The sequence below is a fragment of the Cuculus canorus genome, chromosome 22 (genome assembly GCF_017976375.1).
Source record: "Cuculus canorus isolate bCucCan1 chromosome 22, bCucCan1.pri, whole genome shotgun sequence".
Taxonomy (NCBI): Eukaryota; Metazoa; Chordata; class Aves; order Cuculiformes; family Cuculidae; genus Cuculus; species Cuculus canorus.
In genome coordinates this window covers 3,020,687-3,043,297 of record NC_071422.1, presented here as the reverse complement: position 1 = coordinate 3,043,297, position 22,611 = coordinate 3,020,687, and the positions used below count along the sequence as shown (strand labels likewise).

At 48.8% G+C, this 22,611-nt stretch overlaps 1 protein-coding gene across 2 annotated transcripts; it reads left to right on the top strand.

Annotated features, from left to right (window-relative positions):
- Window positions 1-909: 909 nt before the first annotated feature.
- On the top strand, window positions 910-21,782 carry CTPS1 (CTP synthase 1). Of its 2 annotated transcripts, none has more exons than XM_054086531.1 (19): window positions 910-1,067; window positions 2,964-3,137; window positions 3,523-3,693; window positions 4,189-4,289; window positions 5,737-5,853; window positions 7,171-7,254; window positions 7,498-7,578; window positions 9,272-9,423; window positions 10,951-11,083; window positions 12,444-12,532; window positions 13,440-13,534; window positions 14,097-14,159; window positions 14,997-15,040; window positions 15,936-16,032; window positions 16,296-16,351; window positions 16,437-16,533; window positions 16,807-16,951; window positions 18,934-19,024; window positions 20,133-21,782. In XM_054086531.1, the coding sequence occupies exons 1-18, from the start codon at window positions 968-970 to the stop codon at window positions 19,016-19,018; spliced, it is 1,884 nt and encodes a 627-aa protein (XP_053942506.1). In that variant the 5' UTR covers window positions 910-967; the 3' UTR covers window positions 19,019-19,024; window positions 20,133-21,782. The 2 variants fall into 2 exon arrangements, with proteins under 2 accessions (XP_053942506.1, XP_053942508.1); XM_054086533.1 differs by having other exon boundaries at window positions 927-1,067; window positions 2,968-3,137.
- Window positions 21,783-22,611: the final 829 nt, after the last annotated feature.

Genomic DNA, 22,611 nt, shown 5'->3' with positions numbered 1-22,611 from the left:
GCCGCCTCTGGTTGCCCTTCGCAGCTCCCAGTGTGCGGTGTATCTCTGCCCATGGCAGAGCGGGGAACTGGGTGGGCTTTGAGGTCCCTTCCAAACCAGACCATTCATTGATCCTGCAGTCGATGCACTGGGCAAGGGAGGGGAGGACCAGTACCGCCCCGGCCCCGCCCATCTCCCATAGCCCCGCCCATTGCTCCCGGACCCGCCCATCGTCCCTGACCCCGCCCACTGCCTCTGGCACCGGCTACCACCCACACTCCGCCCACTGCCACTGGCCCCGCCCACCAATCCCGGCCCCGCCCAGCGCAACTGGCCCCGCCCATCGTCACTGGCCACGCCCACCGCTGCCCCATCGTCCATCCCCAGCACCGCCCATGGTCCCTTGGTCCCTCCCACCGCTCATGGTGCCCACCCCCCCGCCCATGGCCCCAGCCACTGCCCTTGCCCCTGCTCACCCCATGGCCGCGCCCACTGCCCTTGCCCCGCCCACCTCTCCTAGCCCCGCCCACCCAACCTGCACCCCTCCTCATGAGTGCAGCCCCACCCACCCTATCGGCCCCGCCCCACCCACGCACCTGGCCCTGCCCCACCCTGCCCGGCACCGCCCTTTCCTGGCCCCGCCCACCTATGGGTACTCTTACTCCGCCCCGTGCAACCCTCCTAGCACCGCCCGTTCGCGCCCAACACGCACGGCCCATCTGGCCCCGCCCACAGGTCCTGACCCCGCCCAAACATGGCCCCACCCGCCCCGCCCAGCCAGTCGCTCATGGCCCAGCCCACTGTCCTGATCACACCCACTCCTCCTGGCTCCGCCCACTCGCTATCCATTGCCCCGCCCACTGCTTCTGGTCCTTCCAGGCTCCGCCCACGCGCCCATCCCGCGTTCCGGCGTGGTGCCCGCCCCCCGGCCCGCTCCGCGCAGGCGCATTCCTCGCTCCGCGCCTGCGCCCCGCCGCGCGCCGGCCCCATGCGCTTCCCTGCCGAGCCGGCTGGCAGCGGCCAGGCGCGCGCCCCGGCCCTCGCCCCGCACCCTCCGCGCGCCGCCCCCTCCCGCCCGGCGGGCACAGGTGAGGGGAGGGCGAGACCATGCGGGAAGGAACGGGGGTGCCATGCGTTAGCGGGCGGGAATCGCGGGGGGCGGTGCTTAGTGGTTGGCGGGAATGGACGGGGCACAGAGGGGGAGTCTCCTGAAGATGGGGTCTGGGAGTGGGGAAATCTGAGAGGGGAAGGGTCTCTCAGAGAGGATGGTTCTCTGAGAGGAGGAGGGTTCTCTGAGGCGGCGGGTCTCTGTTAGAGGAAGGGGGATCTCTGGGGGGTCTCTGAGAGAGGAGGTGTCCGAGAGAGGAGGAAGTGTCTCTGAGGGGAGGGAGTCTGAGAGAGGAGGGGGGTCTTAGAGAAGGGGTCCCTGAGAGAGGTGGGTTCCTCAGAGAAGGGGGATGTCTCTGAGAGAGGAGGGATGTCTCTGAGAGAGATGCGGGTCTCAGAGAAGGGGGGGGTCTCTGAGAGGGGAAGGATGTCTCTGAGAGAAGGGGGGGTCTCTGAGACGAGGGGTCTGAAAGAGAGGGTGCCCTTAGAGAAGGGGGAGTCTCTGAGAGAATGAGGGGTCTGAGAGAAAGGAGGGGCGGTCTGAGAGAAGAGCGGTCTGTGAAAGAGGAGGGGGGGTGTCTCAGAGAAGGGTCTCTGATAGAGGTGGTGGATGTCAGAGAATGGGGGCTCTGGGAGGAGGAGGGGGTCTCTGAGAGAGGAGGGGTCTGTGAGAGAGGAGGGGGAGTCTCAGAGAAAGGTCTCTGATAGAGGGGAGGTCTCTGAGAGAGGAGGGGGGATGTCTGAGAGGAGGGGGGCTGCTCTCTGGGAGGAGGAGGTTCTGTGGGGGGGGGTCTCAAAGAAGAGGAAGGATGTCTCTGAGAGAAGGGGGGGTCTCTGAGAGGAGGGATCTGAAAGAGGGGGTGGCCTCAGAGAGGGTGGGTCTGAGAGAATGAGGGGTCAGAGAGGAGCAGTCTGTGAAAGAGGAGGGGGAGTCTCAGAGAAGAGTTTCTGTTAGAGGTGGTGGATGCCTGAGAGAAGGGGGGCTCTGAGAGGAGGAGGGGGTCTCTAGGAGAGGAAGGGGAGTCTCAGAGAAAGGTCTCTGATAGAGGGGGGTCTCTGATAGAGAAGGGGGATGTCTGAGAGGAGGGGGGGCTGCTCTCTGGGAGGAGGGGGTTCTGTGAGGGAGAGGGGGTCTCAGAGTGGGGTGTCTCTGAGGATGCAGGGGTCGCTGACAGAGAGGGATAATTGTGGGGGGCTGATAGAGAAAGGAATGGTGGTGCTGGGGGTCGCTGAGGGAAGGGGTCAGTGACAGAATTGGGAGCCACTCAGGGGTCACAGAGGAATGGTGGGGGCTCTCAGAGAGTGGGGGTCACTAAGGGAGGGTTGCTGATGGGAATTGTGAGGAGTCACTGAGAGAGTGGGGGTCGCTTAGAGGGAGTCACTGACAGAGAGGGGGAATGGGGCGGGGGGTTGCTGATAGTGAAGGGAATGGTGGTGGGTGTCACTGAAGGGGGGCCCCTCTCACTGACAGAGAGGGGAATGAGAGAAGTCACAGGGAGTGGGGGGTCACTGAGAGGGGTTGCTGAGAGAGTAGGGGCTGCTGACAGAGCCGGGGGATGGTGGGGTGGGGATCACTGAGTGGGGCTCACTGACTGGACAGTTGGGGAAGTCGCTGGGAGGGGGTGCTGACAGAGAAGGCAATGAAGGGGTTCACTGAGAGCAAGGGGATTACTGACAGGTACGGTGGGCTCACTGACAGAGGAGTCTCGGAGAGGGCAATGAGGGGGTCACAGGGCAGAGGATCACTGACAGGAACAGCGGGGTCATTGACAGGGGGTCTCAGAGAGGGGAATGAGGTGGGGGGTCAGTGTGAGGCGTGGTCACAGAGAGGAATAGCAGGGGGCAGAGCCCTGGCTGAGGGGTGTCCTTCCCGGCAGCAAGGCAGATGAAGTACATCCTGGTCACGGGCGGGGTGATCTCGGGCATCGGCAAGGGGATCATCGCCAGCAGCATCGGCACCATCCTCAAGTCCTGTGGGCTGCATGTCACCTCCATCAAGATCGACCCCTACATCAACATCGACGCGGGCACTTTCTCCCCATATGAGCACGGTTAGTGGCCCCTGAGCTACATTCCAGGGCTGCCTTTGCCTGGAAGGAACCAGCTCCTTTGTATGGCAGAAGGGTTTGTGTCTGGTCCTGTGTGGGGGACCTGCAAGCTGAGCCTGTGAGTGGCTCCAGGCTGACATGGGGCTGAGCATGCCAACAGCAAACAGCAGAGATGAGCTGTCTGGTCTTTTATTGTTGCTCAAGGGATTCAGTCCTCAGTATGGGAGTCCTGTTTCTTATGTAAGGCTTTTGGTTTTATTAGCCACTCCTAAACTTGCTGTGGCAGTCAAAGAATGTTTCCTTGTGTTGAATTCTTCCAGCTCGTCACAGGCAAAATTGCTGTAGTGGACCATTTCCCCTTGATGTTGCCTTTTTCTGTGTGTCACAGGGGAGGTGTTTGTGCTGGATGATGGAGGAGAAGTGGACCTGGACCTTGGTAACTATGAGCGCTTCCTTGATATCCGGCTCACCAAGGACAACAATCTGACTACTGGGAAGATCTACCAGTATGTCATCAACAAGGAGAGGAAGGGAGACTACCTCGGCAAAACTGTTCAAGGTAACAAGGAGCTTCTTTTCTGATCCTTCAAAATATATTTTGTATTGCTGTCCTGGTTGGATGCTTTTTTATTCCGTCCAGACTTAAGCTCTTTGTTAAATGCTGTCCTCGTGATGTTAAAAAGATCAGTCCCTCCCCTTTTTAAGCATCCTCCACAGCTGGTTTGGATAAGGGCTTTTACAGACAGTTTAAAACAGAGTAACACTCAGTGCTTAGAGCAAAGAACTGTTTGTACTTGAATCTCCCAGCATAAAGGAAGCATTGCTTACATGAGTTTAAATTGAGGCAAGATTGCATTTCCTGCCAAGGCACTTCTCCTGAAAATTGTGGCCAAGAATAATGACTTAAAAAATGCATGCTTTAAAGAGACAAGTCAGTGCTCAAGTAATCTGGGAAGCACTGGCTTGTTATTTTCAGTAATTTGCTCTGTAATGGGTTAGAAGGAGAAATGTGCATGGGCTGAGGCTTTAACCCTTGCCTGGGTTTCGTTTTCAGTTGTTCCCCACATCACAGATGCAATACAGGAATGGGTAATGAGGCAGGCACGGATTCCTGTGGATGAAGATGGCATTGAACCCCAAGTTTGTGTCATTGAGGTTTGTAGCTCTTAAAAAAAAAAAAAAAAGTTTTCTTCTTGTATGGAGGCAACTGACCCGTGTGACTGGCTGAGAGAGTTGGGATTGTTCAGCCTGGAGAAGACAAAGCTCTCGGGAAACCTTAGAGCAGTTTCCAGTATGGAAAGGGGCTCTAGGAAAGCTGGGCTGGGGCTTTTTATAAGGACCTGTAATGATAGGATGAGGGGGAATGGTTTTAAATTGGAAGGGGGAAGATTTAATTAGACATTAGGAAAAAATTCTTCATGATGAGAGTGGGGAGGCCTGGCCCAGAGCAGTGGTGGCTGCCCCATCCCTGGAGGTGTTTAAGGCCAGGTTGGGTGGGCAACCTGATCCAGTGGGAGGTGTCCCTGCCCATGGCAAGGAGGGTGGAACTGGATGGGCTTTGAGGTCCTTTCCAACCCAAACCATTCCGTGATTGCTATGATTCTGTGTGTCCATATTTTGCATAATGAAATTGCTTACAGTAACGTTCAACTTTGAGTTGGTTAAAAATCCCCCTTGTTAGCATTTATTCAGTGTAATCTTTTGAACACTTTGCATTTGAATCTGCACGAAGGAAGGCTTAAGTCTTGGACTGTTATGATTTTGGGATGCTTTGCTGTCTGTATTAGGTGAATTATTTTAGCTCTCATAACTTTCTATTCTGAGTTAAACTTGAAGTTAATTAGGATGTGCCCTCTTCCTTAGTAGATAGAGGGAGGTAAATCACCCTCCGGAAAGAGTTCTCTTCCCTCAGCAGTGCTTGGAGCCTTGGAGTAACTGGTTCAAGCACAGATCTGGACAAGGGAATGGCCCGAGTAGTGTCCTGTGCACTGTATGGGCCATCCTGCTGCCAGGAGAGAGGGAGCATGTCAGAGTTCCAGGGTCGTGGTGACCTGGGACTTGTCCTGCAGCTGCAGGGCTGATTTCTGTCCAGGATCCGGGAGCCTGGATGCTGAAGTCCCCAGCAGGCACTGACAACACGTGGGAGGCTGTCAGTACTCCAAAGAATGTGTGTGTCCAAACCTACTTTGTGTATTCGCTAAAATGTAACAGAAATATTGCTTCTCAGTGCCACCTAATGTTTGCAAATGAAACGATTACTTTAACATCTCAATCCTTTCACTGAAGAAAGAGTAGAGGTAAAGCTAATGTCTCTGAAGAGGCGCTGCCCATATGAGAAAGTGTTTTTCTTGTGCCTTTTTCTTTTTTGGGAAAATGTGAAGATAAAATAATAGTTGGGGTAGATTGGAGGCTGTGGAAGTGGTATGCACAACTGACAAATCCTGATGCTTTCCATATTTGTGTTGATATTCATTTATGGGATTTAAGAGAAGTGCTGGGGAGATGTTTTAGTATCCTTTTATGTATGTTTTGGTACATATTGGTGTATAAAGTAGACGGTGTTTTGGTACTGACTTTAATTCTAAATGCCTGTCTTTTTTAGCTTGGAGGGACAGTAGGTGACATTGAAAGTATGCCTTTCATTGAAGCTTTCCGCCAGTTCCAGTTCAAAGTCAAAAGGGAGAATTTCTGTAACATTCACGTCAGTCTAGTTCCCCAGGTAAGGACCCAAGATGTTTTGGGAGTCAAAGGCTTCCACAATCCAAAACTCGCTTTCTAAATATGTTTCTGAAATGCTAAATAGGCAGTGTTACATTTATAGTTCTAGGTATAGAAACTTCTGGAGAAATACAGAGAATAGTTGGTTAGAATGGTTAGGTATTTAAAAAGGTTTAAGAAGTGAACAAAGACTTCTCAAAGTGTGTAAATGTGTAATAACCCGTTGGGAGCTGCAGGAAATGCAGTTTTGCTCATTTTCTCTCTGGAATTCTCTCCTAGGTTTTGCAGGTCAACTTGCATTCTAGGGCTTAAAACTTCCAGTTTCCCCCTCATTTGCATAGCCTTTCATTTCTGCAAAGTTACTGTAAAATTCAGTGATACAGCCAGAGTCCACAGCTGCTTGGACTTATCAATAACATCATATTCCAAGCTTTTCTGGACTACTTTATTATTCCTGTTGCTGTGTGCCCTCCTACCTCCCAGATTTACATAGGTTGGGTTACTTTGTAATTTCAAAACAGAGTACTGTGTTTTGAAACACAATCTGTTTGGGTTTTTTTCCCCTAGACAATATTTTTAATGTGTGTTTTGATCTTTAACAGCAGTTTCATAGGTTCTCACATACGAAGCACTGCTGTGATAAGGATCAGTTAATTAGGAATCGCAAAGAAATAAAATATCCTTCTGTGCCCAAGTAGGTGGGATGAACTCTGGTTAATACCAAAAGCATATGGAGGTGTTTTATGCTATGTAATGCCTGATAGAACCTCATCTATGTTATCTGCTCTGGTTTTGAAGACACTTTACAGTCTTCAGCAAACAAAAACCTCTACACTGCTAAAGAAAATTCTTCCCTGGTTATGTTAACAGTAGTAGAGAGCGTGAATATTCCCTGTCTTGGAGAGGGGTTTGATTGAGCGGTTTGATAGAGTTACTGGAGTGCACATCAGTCTTTGTTCTCTTCTGTTTCGTTCTTTCCCTCCTGTCCAGACCAGGTGATTCACAGAGAAAAGAATCAGAAATATAAAGTGTTGTGTATGTGGAGAGAGCAGTGGATAAAAACCTGGATCTCTGCTTCCCTCACTATAATGCACATGTACTTACTGAACAGGCTTGGACTCTGATTTCTGCTCCTTGCTTTCAGTCTTGGAGATTAAAGTGATGGTGTGCGGAAGTGTTTAAAGTTCATGTGAATTATCTAAGAACTGAGTCAAAATTTTTACAAGATGAATGAGGTGCAGAGTCCTCATTAGCTTGATGAATCATTGCTACATACCATTGTAATTTGATACACCAACGTCTGCTCTTCTCTGACCAGCCAAGCTCTACGGGAGAGCAGAAGACTAAACCCACCCAAAACAGTGTTCGTGAACTCAGAGGTCTTGGTCTCTCCCCAGATCTGGTAAGGTTTGCTGCATGGCTTTGCATCTAAAAATGCAGTACTGGCATATTGTAACGACATTCTAGCCTAACTAATGCTTAGGTTGAGAGCTCTTGTGTGTTGGTAGCGAAAAAGTAAAGGGAATTGAGTTGGGTTGTTTCCCTAGTCACAGAGACTGAAAAGACAGCTTTTTTCCCAGGTTTGTGATATGAATGTCTGAGTACTTGTGTTTGCTTCACAGCCTTGATGTTGCTGTTCTTTTAGATTGTTTGCAGGTGCTCCACTCCACTGGATACCTCAGTAAAAGAAAAGATTTCCATGTTCTGTCATGTTGAACCAGAACAGGTGAGGATTGCTGTCTGCGCTTCCTTGCAATAAATATTCTAGCTGTTTGTCAAATGGTGAGTGCAGTTTCATCTGAGCGTAGCAGGTTTGTGTTCTAGCTGTATCTTTTGTAAGCTGCATAATTCATTTGCTGCTTTGTCTTACCTGCATTCCTTCCATATGTAAGCATTGCAAAAAGTGTTCTTTTTATGCCAACGCCCTGGTTTTTATTAAGGCATTTAGCATGGGCTTAGAGAATTCCATGGAATCCAAGGTATTTTCTGAGTAGCTGGGTTTGACATTAGGTTTCCCTCCACGTTCCTCCTGGGAATACAGAGGAATGAGATTTTTCAATATTTAGAGGCCAAAGAGTAATTTCCAAATTAGGTTAAAAGATCCAGGAATGTATTTTGTATACTGCCCTCTTCATGTTATTATTCTTCAGACAAAGATTCCACAGGGAGAGATCGCACAGGAAAGTTGAAATGGGATTTGGGAGAAGCATGTGAATGTAGCGATGTACAAAAATTCCATCTTAGCATGGTTCTTTTTATACCGAGACTACCCTGCACAGCACTGGTCTGAGGAAAGCAATCAGACCATCTGTAGGCTAGATGTGAGCATTTTCCAACCTAGCTGGAGCTTGAAATATTTTGGGGTTTTGTGAAAGACTAAATCTCACTTCACAAGTCCAGGCTCTGTCAAGTCATTTTTATTAATTTCCTCTGCAACGAGCTCAAACCAAGTCTTGCAGTTTCAAGTATTACCTTCATAATTAGCTGGCAACAATGCTGATGTGTCAGCAGTACAACATGTACCTCTTGTTGTCCAGGAGCTGAGTGTGAGTTGGCTGTTGTTGGTCACTTTCCAGGAAGTTTAATTCAATTTTACATTGTTATTTCTCTGCCTGCAGTTGTGCTTGAATTGAGAAGTAAATGCTATTTACTGTAAGGAGGAAAATGTGCAGCCTATAAGGTTTTACTGCATGATGTTGAACGCTGCTTGCATTTTTGAATCAAGAGAAATGACAATTTAAAATTAGTTGTGCAAGTGTATTTTTGATCCTTGAAGTGCAGCCTCTTCCTTGATGGGCAGATGTCCAGAGCGCCTTCCCTTTTCTGAGAAAGCCCAGTTCAGGGAACTAGAACCGTTGATGCAGATATTCTTCATTGGCCTAAGAATTCTTTGCTTGTAGCTGTTCAGTCCTAAGTTGGATGAAGGATGCCCTGCAAAGCATATTGCTGTATCAAGATCACAGATTTCCCTTGGGCTTTAATCAAACTGGGAGCCCTTAGTGAGAATGACATTGCTGGGAAAGAGGGAAGTTGGGCTTTTGGACAGATAACCTGTAGGTTAGGAACACTGAGGAGAGTATCACAGAAGTCTCTTGGCAGTGTTCTTTGAACTTTGCTGTGTGCTCACATAACTTGGAGAGCAGCTGACTGCTGCTAGGTTATTGCATTATAGCCCTTCCCAAGCAGCCTCAGCCAGCAGCAATGCCTGGGAAGTACTGAAGCGTGGTGACCTTTTCCGTTGTGCGGAAGGTAGCGTTCAGCTATTCCTGTGTAGGTACATTACTTGGCAGATGTTATTTCCTGGAAGTTCAAGTGGTCGTGTGGTCATCTGTCAGAGACAGAAGCTCTCTGAATATCTGTCTGAAAACGATTGCACAGCACTTATATCTGTTCTAATGGCATTCATGTTGTACGGACAGGTCATCTGTGTGCATGATGTCTCTTCCATCTACCGGGTTCCTCTGCTGTTAGAGGAGCAGGGGGTTGTTGACTACCTCAGCCACAGGCTGGACCTCCCCATTGAGCGGCAGCCCAGGAGGATGCTGATGAAGTGGAAGGAGATGGCAGACAGGTGAGCTGTGCTGCTGGGCCTGGTTTGTGCCAAGGCTCTGGATTAGTTTCTCTTCTTACATGCTGAGTGTTACTTCGTGTTCCTCAAGTGTTTTTTGCTGTACAGAATTTGGATTTTCTTCCCAGATGGTCAATTATTTGAAATAAAACAGTTCTTCAATGTGAGAGTCATAGAATCACAGGATGGTTTGGGTTGGAGGAGACCTTTAAAGGTCATCTGGGCCAGCTCTCCTGCAGTGAGCAGGGACATCTTTAAACAGATCAAAGCCCAGTCCAACCTGGCCTCAAATGTTTCCAGGGATGAGGCCTCTACCCCCTCTCTAGGCAACCTGGGCCAGTGTTTTGCCACCCTTAGTGTAAAAGAATTTCTTCCTTATCTAGTCCAAATCTCTGGTTTTTTAGGTTATAACGATTATCCTTTGTCCTGTTGCTACAGGTCCTGCTCAAAAATCTGTCCTCAGCTTTCTTGTAGCCCCTCTCACTACCAGAAGGCCTCTCCTCAGACCATTCTCCTCTCTAGAGTGAACAACCCCAACTCTCTCAGCATTTCCTCATAAAATCCTGTGACGTAAATGTTATGGAGTTCCTTATCTTGTACTGGTAGTTCCCTGTCTGTGTCAAAACTGGTTTGAAGTAGTTAAAAGGTGGACAGCTCTGCCTTCCCTTCTATGCAGAAAACCCCAGTGACATTACAAAACACTGACAACCTCTTTTAGTGATGTGTAGAAGCCATCAGGGTGTCAGTGAAAGTGTCCCTTTTGAGTATGCTTTAAAGCAAGTGAACAGAGCAACTCTTTCCTAACTGTTCTGTCCGAGACTCCTTGGACACAATTCCCTATTTCTTCTTATGGGAAATAGCCCTTATAAGAAACTGATTTTGAAGATCTAGCTGTTCCCTGTTACGTGCCCGACACGAGCCACCACTGTCAATAACACTGCCATTTGGTGGGGAAAGCTCTTGGAAATCAACTTGTCTGAAGGTACTTGGCAATTCTGAAAGAAACTTGAAATAATCTCTTAGCTGGAGCTGAGAATGCTGCATAAAACCCATCTTGATGGGTGCTGGGAGTTGGAAGTGATGGCAGGACAACTTTGGGGCTCTGGAATTCCTTGCTGCATTTCTTGCTGCTGAAATGAACACAGTCAATGAGCGTGGGAGGATGCTGTACAGTGTAAACAGGCAAAGTTGTGCTTTGCTTCTCTCTCCTAATAGTTTACTGCAGATTTTGAATCTAAATCAGCTTCCTGAAAAGACATTTTGGATCAAAACGGCTTTTTAGCAAGAGGAGGGATGAGTTGATTTATTCATGAGTTTCTGTGACTGTTTTTCTCTTGTCTCTTTTTTTCTTTTAATCTTGCTTTGACATTTTAGAGCCGTAATTATTATAAAACGTCATCACTTCCAAAGTCATCATCTCTGGTTGGGCAGACTCTCGAGAGCCGAACTGTATTACTTGAAAAACTCAATAGAATGTAAGTGATTCTTGCACCCATTTCCTATCACTGACTAAATAACCCTTGCCTTTAGGTATGACCGTCTCCTCGAAACGTGTTCCATTGCACTGGTTGGCAAATACACCAAGTTTTCGGATTCCTACGCGTCTGTTATTAAGGCGCTAGAGCATTCTGCCCTGGCCATCAACCACAAACTGGACATCAAGGTAGGGCTGGGTGCTTGGGTGTAGAAATCCCCCTTTCTCCTCCCACCTCCTGTGTGACCCATCTTAACTGAGCTTTTCACAAACCCATCAACAGTTGGTTCAGCCACCGAACTTGTCTGTGGGTTGCAGCATCAAAACATCTGTTATCAGGTGTAAAACAGCTTCAAAGCAAACCAGCCTTTTATCTCGTGAGCTACACAAGATACACGTGTGAGGTTGCTGGGAACTCCGCTGCTCAGTGTTGTGTGCTGAACTGTGATGAGGCAGATGTGTTTGAGGAGGGGACTGTTTGCTTTAATTTCTCTGACAGTTGTTGAAAGTTATCCTTATTTAGAGTTGTTGCTGTTAACCTTGTGGTACTCGCAGGTTTTATGATGCTTCTGCCTCAGGCTTTATTAAGGTTTGCTGGTTTGGCTCTCCTTTAAGAGTTGTTTAAAGGGTCTTGGTTGTAGCTAGATGCCCTGAAGAGGTGAAATACTTATCTGTTGCCAGCAGTTATACTCTCATTTAAATATACTTTTAAAATATCCAGTGGTTTCATGATGCCAATGAGTCACAGAAATAGGTGCTTGCTTTATAACAGACTGGTGAAAGGAAAACCCTGTGGATGCATCCGTGGGGTGTTCCTGACACCACTGTCTCTGTGTGGCTCAGAAGGTTCTGCGAGCCCTGTGCACGAAGGTCTGAGTTGGGTTCAAGAACCGTTAGCAGTGTTCCAGCTTAAAAACAACATTAAAAAGGGGCGAGGGGATTGCACAAACCTGGCTGTTTGAAAGGGCCAGCAGACTACAGAACACATGGAATTCAGAGATACTGGAATGTTGAAAACTGGAGAAACTGGAAAATCTGCAGGTTTTTTCTATATCTAGTGTTGGTCATAACATCCTTTCCTTAAAACAACCTGTGTTTCACCATATCCTGCCTGTTCCGTCTTGAAGATAAATCAGTGTGCATTTGATGAGAAAGTGACTCAGGTTTTTCTGGCTGTGTGGTTGTTCCTGTCTGTGTAACTGTGTGTTTCTGTCTGTGTGTGTTCCCATCACACTGAGCTCTACTAAGGCTTCACATTTAATGAGTCTGGGTCTCATGGATTTTGTGTGTGTCACAGCTGAGCTGTGGAGCCGGGAGGTAGGAGAACCCAGGGCTTCTGTTTGTACATCGGTGGTTGGGTGGCAGGGGACAGCAGTTTTGTCAGATAGCGGACAGGAAATCAGGCCAGAAAACGGAAGCAAGTATGCAATAGAAAACAAGTCCAGAGCTATCTGGTAGGAGTGACAATATCTTAATTTAATGAGAATTAAGGAGACCGTGTACACTCTTGCAGCAGTATCTCATCATCCTTGTTTGGATTTCTTCGCAGTATATTGACTCGGCTGACTTGGAGCCAGATACTCTGCAGGAGGAACCTGTCCGATACCATGAAGCATGGCAGAAGCTGTGTGGTGCTGAGTAAGACTCTTATACTCTGGCCACTTCTTTGGAGCATGTTGGATAAACTTTTAGCTGCTGGCAGCTCTGGAATGCAGAGCTTTGTTGGAGACTCTTTTCTTAGGCGCTGTGCCAGCACACTCTGACCTTGCCCCAAACACCTCGCAGGGAAAGCTGGGATAAGATGTAAAATGGAGAAGAGTTCAATAAGTGGGGGAGTTTGTGAAAGGCAGCTGTAGAGGGGGTGATGCAGATGAGGATGTGCACAGACTGAGTGGGGAGACAGAGTGAGAGGAAATACGAGGAAACAATAGGTACTGGCAAAGGCTTTTAAAACCAAAGAGAGAAGGGAAGAAGTAAATGTGGTATGAAGTTCTGTAGGAGGAAAGCGTGAGAAGGGAACAAGCATTAAGGATGCAGAGGAGTGCCAGGACTTAGCTCTGACAACAAGAATGAGTGGGCCTTGTTAGCGCTCAGGGGAGCCGGCTCTGGGTGGCACGAGAGGGAAGAACCTGCAGAGTTCCGTGTTCTTGTCCCTGCCGTTAGGACAGCTCGACACTGCTGCACGTGGCTCCCTCAGCACGGGCCTGGCTGGGCAATGTGTTTGTGTGTATGCTTGGCTCAGAGCGTGGGGATCATGCAGCAAGAACCATTCCAGTATTGTAACCGGCATTTGGTTTCTTGGGAAGGTCATGTGTGCGTTTATAACACTTTTCCCTGAAAATCCTGTCACATTTTTGTGTGACTGCTTATGTGAAGTCACATGGAAACTGTGCTGCAGTATGGCCTTACCATATAGGACACCTTAAAACCCTTTTCAGGAGTCAGGTCTTGTGATTCCAAGAATTTATGGGAAAGAGGTGGTGCATGGCTGGGGGGAACCATGCTGGTGAGCCCATGTGAATGGAGTCTTCTCATCTTCATGCAGCGGAGTTCTGGTTCCTGGTGGATTTGGTGTTCGAGGGACAGAAGGCAAAATTCAAGCTATTTCTTGGGCAAGAAAACAGAAAAAACCTTTCTTAGGTGAGAAACTTGTTTCATCCATAGGGAGGAGGAGCTGAATAACAGCCTAACCTTGTCTGCAGCCAGAGCGTTACTGATTTTCATCAGGAACTGGAATGTAGTTGTGAAAATAATTGGCTGAGGAGGGCAGCAATCTGTCCTCAGCCAGACTGGGGAAAAGAGCTGCCGTCTGCCATTTGCAGTTGGCTCTGAAGTGTCTGGGGTTGGCTGGGATGTGATGGTGAGGAATCTCTGTAATGAGGGGGAGGAGTCTCAGAGTACGTTCCGGAGGAGACTGTGGTGATCTTGGCACCAAGATCACCAAGAAATATGTGACTGTGTTTAAACAGAGTGAATGTGGTGGAGACTGGAAATGTGTGAGCAATGTGGATGGGGAAGGGAAGTGTGGAGGAAGACTTGTCTAAACTACTTGGTGCAGAGTGAACAGACCCCTAATTCCAAGTCAGAGGTCTGTCTTGTCCCAGTTTTCCTGAGTTGGGACTGCTCTGTGGAGGTTGTGTGCTTTGCTTCAGCTTAGCACTCATGGTCTTGACTGATCTGTGTTCCACCTTTCCTTCTGCAGGAGTTTGTCTGGGAATGCAGTTAGCAGTCGTGGAGTTTGCGCGCAGTGTTCTTGGCTGGCAAGGTAATTGCACAAACCCCTGCTAGGGTTCTGGTCCTTTCTGATTGCTTGAGTAATACCTGTGACTTCTTAAACACCTGGAACTTGTAATTTTTTATTGTTAGATAGATTTAATTTTTTTCTAGGCTAGTAATAAAGGAAAAAGAGCACTTCCCTTATCCTATTCAAATACAAATCAATGCAGTAAGGCTTATGACTCTGTTGCTTAGAGTGAGGCTCAGCTCCTAAATAAAACCGCTAAGTGGAGCTGTGCCTTCCGTGCCAGACACCCAAGATTCCTGATAGAGACTGTGGGAATGAAGACCAAAAAGCAATTCAGCTGGCCAGGCAGTGGCACCATCTTCAGTGAGTTGAATTGATTTCTGAGTGCCACTGATTGAACTGACCAGATCCCTGTTGTCAAAACTCGCTTTACAGAGCGCTGAGTTTCGTTTCTCAGCCTGACTGTGAGTCTTGCCAGTAGTGAAGGCAGGGGAAAATTGTTCCTCCAAGGATTCTGGCACCTTCCCCTGCCTGGCTTTGTTTACAATTTTGTGAACTGCTGAAGCTGTGCTCTTCCCGAATGACCCTCATTTCTATCGCTGATTGCTCTGGATAGGGAGCCCTGAGATCGCAGCCTCTAGGCAGTCTTGGGAATTCTGCTCAAACCATGCTGCCTGAGTCCTGTTTCTGCTGTCAGGGCAGAGCTGACAGCTCCATGCTGGCAAAAGGCTCAGCACAGCTCAGGCTGCCCTTGCTGGGAGCGGAGATGAGATGAGGATGTACCTGGGGGAGGTCCTGGAGGTGTGTGTTGTGCTGTGGGGGACTGCGTGTTTCTAATCACTGACTGTGACGTTGCAGATGCCAACTCGACGGAATTCGACCCCAAAACTGCCCATCCCGTGGTGAGTTCATGGAGACTTGAACCCTTACTGTGCCAGGTTTCTGCATGTATCTGTGGTACAGTTGGAAGCTTGGATATTATGCTTGTGGCTTTTAATTCTGTCTTCATCATTTACTAATCTGAAGAGAAAATGTCTTTGCCTCATTAACTGCATGGCAGGTGCTGCTTTGTAGAAGATTGCAGTGATGATTATAGGTGAAACACTAATAGTTATTTTATTTTTAATTACACTTTCTCATAAAGCAAGGTATTTTCAAAGAGGTAAAGTGTTCTTAAAGGGCATTTTGAAAGCTGACTGGTTTCTTGGAGTAAATGGTAAAGACTTGGCAATAGCCAGGCTCCGCTGCATAACTGTTTAATTATGATCTCAGAAATTAACACAGGCAGATGTGAGTTCCTTGAAACGTTTGTGGCCAGATTTCTGAAGCTGCATTTCTTAGCCTGCAGGCTCTGCGTGCCTCGTCCAGGATCCCCCATAATGACTGGCTTCTGCTATAACTTAAAATGCAAAGAAAAAAGTTCTCATAAGAGAACTTTATGCAGTCATTTTATCAAAGTATGAGTGATCCTGCCTTGGGGATTTGTTTCTGTGAATGTGCTTGTTTGTTTAATGTTTAGCTTGATGATAGCACAGTGTGAATGCGTGTGATCTCTGCAGGCTTTGACTAAGACTTTCCTAATCTTTCCCAAGTTCCTGCAGACCTTCCATGTGTTCTGTACACCCTTCACTGGAATATCTCGACTAACTCGTCTAACTCTGGGATGGCCTTGTCAAGGCTGTTCCTTGGGTCAGTTTGCCTGATTTTGGTGTGGATATGGGGTTTTCCCCTTGTTAATGTGTGCCTGGGACTGATCCCTCCCTCAGTCTCACCTCCCTCTCTCAATGCTTTCCCCAGGTCATAGACATGCCAGAGCACAATCCTGGGCAAATGGGTGGGACCATGAGGCTTGGCAAGAGGAGGACACTCTTCCAAACCAAGAATTCAATCATGAGTGAGTCATTTCTTACCTCTTTTGGAACTATTTCCTGGGAATGATGTGGATATGTTGTTTGTATGGAGAAGTGAGACCTGGGGATGTTAAAGCATCCGTGAATGGTCGGTGTTTGCAGAGTTTCTACTGGTAGTGGAACAGAGAATCAGTGAATTGGTCCCATCCAGAAGGGCCAGTTTTGATGGCTGTTATTCATGCGAGCTTGTTAAAACACTTTGAGAACTGTTTGGCATTTGCTCTAAAACATCTTCCTTCTGGTGTAGGGAAGCTGTACGGAGATCACGATTTCCTGGAGGAGAGACACAGACACAGGTTTGAGGTAAAAAAACTTATCATAGTTATCGAGTGTTTCTGTGTAATCCAAACACAGGAGATCATGAGTTTTCTTGCTTCTGGTCTTCCAGGTCAACCCAGAACTGAAAAAGTGTTTTGAAGAGCAAGGTTTGAAGTTTGTAGGCCAGGATGAGGAGGGAGAGCGAATGGAGGTGGTTGAGTTGGAAGGTGAGTACTTCAGTGATATGTGGGTGTGGGTGTTCACGAGGGAAAGCTCTCAGAGGGTAATGGAGCAGGTTTTCATGTGGGCTTAGTCCAGACTTCCTCAGAACAATTCCATTCATAAAATTACACTAAAAAACCAATCACATGCACCTGTCCATTTCACGACAAGAGGCAGGGTAGCAGTGACACTTCCCCATCATTGGGGTGTCGACACTGATCATCAGTTCAGCCACAGTTTGAGGCCTTACATTAATATTTCCTGTCTCTTTCTTGTAGAGCATCCTTTCTTCGTTGGTGTCCAGTATCACCCTGAATTCCTCTCCAGGCCGATTAAGCCATCTCCCCCATACTTCGGCCTCCTCTTGGCATCTGCGGGAAGACTCACACATTATCTACAGAAGGGCTGCAGGCTCTCGCCCAGGTAGGCCGGAAGCAGACACCAGCCAGACATTTCACAGGGCAGTGCTTCCTCCTGCAGGATAAGCCAGAGAATCCTCTCAGCACAGAGTTACTGTGGGGTGACAAGGAAGTATTTGCAGCACCTCTTCTTTCCACTATTTTGTTGACGCCTCTTGTTGTGAGTTTTACGATTGAATTTAGTGCCACAGAGCTCTCCTGTGGTGAGGTCCCAGCTTGAGGGACGATAACTGCAGTCTCCTGTTGGCAGTCAGAGACGTTAGGGATGCTGCAGCTGGAGCTTCTCCTTTAGATTATAGAGACCTCAAGGGGTTTTCCAGTGTTCCCTGTATAAGCCCCAGGTAGAGGGTGGTCATGAAGAAGTTCATTCCTGTTACTGGTTTAAAGATGGGTCCTCATTATTGCAACTTTTTTCCTGCTGACTTAAGCTTTTTCCGTCTCAGCTTGCAAAGCAATTCATGTTTTGGGTAGACTCAATGGTGCATCCGCTTCCTTCTGCTGCTCCCTAAAGCCATGCAGTTCTACTCGACAGATGTGGGCATCTGCAACAAGAAACATCACTTTGGTAGTGACTCATTTTGCTCCTCATAGAGGAGAACACTAAGGAGTTCCTTGTGTAGCTGGAGCACTAGCACACACTAAACAAAAACCCCAGACTAAGTACAAGAGAAGCAGTACTGAATGTATGAAACTAAAGTGCTGCAAAAAGGGAAGGATTGGCCTTTCTGGGCTGAGCTGTGCTGCAGCTGCACCACAAGAATTCCCGTGTCAGTGTCTGGACAATGCCTGATCTGCTCTGAGTTTCTGTGAAGATGCCTCATTTCTATGCTTCTGAGGGTTGAGGAATATTTTAATATCCTGCTTTTGCACATTTTGTTTGAAATGGCCTTCAGAGCAGAGGAGCTGAAGTTCCCTCTGTACTGCAGCATCCTAAGTCAATGTGATCTGCTTTGGAGTAACGTGAATGTGGTCACAGAGAGTCTCATGGATAAGTTACAGTCTAAAACTGGTGGTGGTAGCCTGGCCTCTGCTGTGAGGTCTTGGGGAACAGCAAAGGGAATGTGGCCCCGCAGTGGGCGCTTGCAGCAAAGGAAGGAGGAACAGCATCCAGCTGTGTGGGTGCAAGCACAGCCAGTCAATGGGAGAGATATGATTGTATCATTTTACTTGGCATTTGTTAGACGATGTCTAAAACATTCTGTGCAGTTTGGGGCCACCCGGTACAAGTGAAACATGGATAAACTGGAGAGGATTTAGTGGAGGGCCACTACAGAGGTCAGGAGGTTGGAGTCCTTTCCCAGTGAAGAGAGGCCAAAGGAGCTGGGCTCATTCATTCTGGTGAAGAGAAGACTTTATGGGAGACCTATGAGCAATCTGGCAGCACCCACAGAACATTGACAGGAGGGTGAGAACAGGGTCTCTATGGAAGTGTGTGGTGGAATGATCAGACAGAATGGACATAATTTGAAATAAGAGAGGTTCTGACTGGATATAAAGAAAATCTTTCTCCACCGGATCAGTCACACATTGGTGCGAGTTGCCCAGAAAGGCTGCACAGTTTCTGCCCTTGGAGAATTTTGCAATGTGAGTGGATAAAGCCCCGAGCAGCCGTGTCTGGCCGGATCACTGTCCCTGCCACATGGTGTCCCAAGGGCCCTTCCGATCTGAACGCTTTTCTAATTCTGGACAAGCTGTTTAGTGGATTAAAGCAATTGGCTGTTACTGGGAAGCTGGAAAAGGAGCGTAGTTCACCACCCATAAGCTGTTCTATTCCCTGTTTATTGTATTTCCTTTACAATAACTTCACCTCATAAAAAGCCTGTTGTACATGTGATTGTTCTTTGTGATCACAAACATTAAAATTGGTGATGACTCAGCCCTTATCCCACAGGATCAGCTACACTGGGAATTTTGGTGCTAACCAAATCCCATGAATTCCTGCTGCAAAACCTGGTCTGTAAACCAAAATCTCTCTGAATCCTACAGGGACACCTACAGTGACAGGAGTGGCAGCAGCTCACCAGACTTGGAGATAACGGAGCTGAAGTTCCCATCAGTAAATCATGACTGATTCACGGTAAGTTTTAGTGACTTCAGCCTCTTTCGTTATGAAAAAAATATACCTTGCCCAGTCTTTCCTCCTGGGATCTGAACATTTCACATCAGATGGTAGCAAACTGGCTTACCGTGAGAAGTGTTGGTGCTCACACACATTTTCAGCTCTGAGGGATGTGTAAGCGCTCAGGGTCGTGGAGGGGGTGGGTGTTCACTGAGCAAAGTGACACAGGGTAAAGTATAAAAATACATGAGGGAATCTGAGATTAAACACAAATAAAGAAACAAAACACGTGGTCCTGAAAATGGAGGCAAATCTGAGCAAGGGGGTCTTGCATTCATGAATTTCAGTGTTTGGGGAGCAATGTCTCACCTTTGCCAAAGAACATTCTTGGAACAGCCGTTTTCCCCATCTCTTGGGACAGCAGAATGAAAACGGGGGTTGGCCCCAGCCTTGTGCTCCCCATCCCTGCCCTGGTGACGGGGCTAGGCCTTGTGGCAGTGCAGACTGCTGGGGTTGCTGGATGTCTGCTTGTTCCAGCTGTGGTGCAGTAGCAAATTAAAAGCTGAGGAACCCTCTCTGTACATTTTTGTCACGCTGAGGCTATCCTGAACCTTGGGCTGGCAGACCGTATCGTGTGCACTTGCAGCATGCCCGGTCTGGGTGCTGGATTGGTACCCAACAGCTTGCGGGTTGTTCCTGGATGAGGATGCTGTAAGGAAAGCAATGCTGGCATTCGTGTCTTGGCCCTTCTCTGCTGACCAGCCTTGCCTGCCGGAACACACCCTGGCTCAGCTCTTGATAGCGACATCAGGGTGAAGTTTTCCTTCAGCAAGAGAATGAGCAGTGCTTTGAAGAACTTGAGGTGCTCACTGCCAACACTTTATATTTAAACATCGACTCCTTGACTGCACAATGCTCTCTTGGGGTCACGGGGCTCACTGTTGCCATTGTGCCCTGTAAAACTGCCGAGCATCTTTTATCCTGGAAGAGGAGCACTGTCAGGCCCCACGGGCTGTGTTTGTCTCAGGTGATATGTATAAGATGTGGACCTCCATGTGTTGGGCAGCTCCAGCCCGTTGCCCTTCCCCATCAGTAATTCCTGTGCCTTTTCTCCCTCTTTCTGTAGGTGTCTTCGTTGAAGAGAGGAACCTTCATTAGATTCTCCAGGCATTCTTACAGCAATAGCTTGAACACTGTCAGCTCTGGGCTTCCTTAACTTTGGGGTTTATCATTTTTATTATGAAATCCTGTCCCTGTATTTCCTCACCTCTTCTGTCCTTTGTTTATTTTCTATGTGGGTTCTGTTTATTCCTGGAGGAGAGCTCAGCACAGTGCGGCCCCTCCAGACCTTCAGTCAGATAGAAAGCAGGGCCATCAGAAGCACATGGGGCTGTGGGACTTGATGTGCTGGGGAGAAAAATTCAGCTGCATGCTTCCTTCCCAGTGCCTGGGAACGCTGGTATGAGTTTGTATCTTGGACACTGACAGCTGTGTTGCTTTTTCCAGTCTTTCTGCTCCCTCATCAGTCTTTATTCCTGGTGGAATTATGTGGGTGAGGCTAGATTTTGGGGGCTTGCGTGTTGCTGAGCCACTCTGTGCTGCAGAGGATGGGTCTGTTCAGCTGTGTGCAGGCTGTTTTTTTGGGTACACATTCTGTTCCATTTTTGTTTTGGTTTTTTTTTTCAATTGTATTTAAAATGTTCGGCACCGGGTCTTGGTGCTGGCAATGAGCCTGTAACGGGGAAACTTCCTGCAGTGGAGGAATTAACCTGGAACAGGATCAGCTCTAACTGTGATGCCGCTCTGCAGGGGTGCAGTTAACCCGGATCATGTTGAGGGGGGAGCAGAACTTTTGGGAAAGGCCTTGGCTGCCAAAAGGAGCCAAGGAGCCTTTGGCCCTTTCTCTACTAGTTTTGTCAGTACTGCCTCTGGGCTGGGAAACTTCGACTCCTTGCATCAAGGGGGAGGAGCAGGAGTGGGATGGATGTCAGGTGCTGCCTTCAACAGCTCCGGTGGGTCTGCCTTGGGCTGAGCCATTCATGGTGCTTTTTTTCTTTGATTGGAAGTGGAGCCTTCTGTTTCCTTTTTTCCACGGCGGAGCTGCTCACGGCCCTCGGTGCAGTACGGCCGTGCTGTTCCCGAGGGAGGGCTTCCCTCTTTGCAGCTCCTGGCCCTCGGTGCGGAACGGCTGCGCTGTCCCCAAGGGAGGGCTTTCTGCTTTGCCCACAGTGTTACTCGGCGCAGTCTGTAGGCATGTGTTGTCTGGCAATGACAAGTGCAGCTTTGCAGTTCCAGGATGGGAAATGCAATTGCTTTTTGATTTTCCTGACTTCTGCTGCAATGTCTTTGGGAATTTGGGAATTAGGAAGAGGGGAAGGTCTCTCAGTTGTCTGAAGTGTTCTATGTTCAAAACTCTAGTAAGTTTGGAGAAAGCTGTGCCTCTCGCACCTGGTTGGGTACAACTCCGTGTTGTCCAGTGCCAAACCAGGTTAAGTGCTGCCGAATCCCGCCTGTGATCGATCCCGCTCCCTTTCCTCCTGGCTGTTTTAAATGCGCTGCAAAGCTGCGCTGAGCAGGGAAAGCTGCAGGAATGCTCAGCCAGGCATGGTGCTCAGTGTTGAACAAACCCTGGCCAGGATCTGCTGCTCCTCTGCAGTGGGGGATCGTTCCTGAGCTGCACAACTGCCTTTTCTGTCTCCTGAAATGTTTTTGTTTTGGCTAAAATTGTGCAACTGACTGGGTCATTAAATGCTTATTTGTAATAAAAGGAATAAGGAGCCAGGCTGTTTTGCTTCTGTAGCTCAGAGGGTGGAAAACGACCAAAGCGGAATGCTCTCCTATTTAAAATTATCCCGTGTTTGCAATGGGTTTCGGGCATTTGTTTCCAAAGTCTGGCGGAAATTGTGGGGTTTCCCTCCAGCAGCAGAGAGGCCTGGGGAGGCTGTGCTGAGCCCGCAGCCTCTGCGGGAGTGGCAGGGGAAGGATGCTGCGGGCTGCAGCTGCGCCGTTCGCTCCCTCTGCACTGGGAGCTGCTTGCTTGGTGCCTGGCACAGGCAGTGGGAGATGCTGCTCTCCACAGCCCCGTCCTGGGTGGCGAGGGCTGTGCCCCAGCCTTGCCACGGGCAGGGAGCACAGATCCCCCTGCTCTGGAGAGGAGCAGCCCAAGGCCACCCTCGCCCGGGCTGAAGCCCCAGGGTACCCTTTGGCAGCTGCCCCAGCTCTGGCAAGGAGCCGGGAAGTCCTTCCTCCCTTCATTCCTCACCTGCAGAGTGCTGTGGCGAGGCTCCCCCGCTGTGTCCGGCTGTGGCTCACGGGGGCCTGGGTGCTCCACTCGCACCAGGGGCTGTGCGTGACGTGGTCATCTGGAGGGAGCTGATGGCTCTGAGCTGTGGCCACATCCCTGGGAGATGAGTGGTAGCAACTGGGGATCAGCTCAGCTCTCCTGGGAAAAGCCACGCAGCGCTTTACGTGCCCTGGTGCCAGCCCAGCTCCCTCCTCTTGTCCTAAGGGAGGACTGGGCCTCTGTAGTTCAGGCAATCCCAAACACGATTACAGGCTCGGTGGAGAATGGACTGCGGCAGTGCTGAGGAGAAGGACTTGGGATG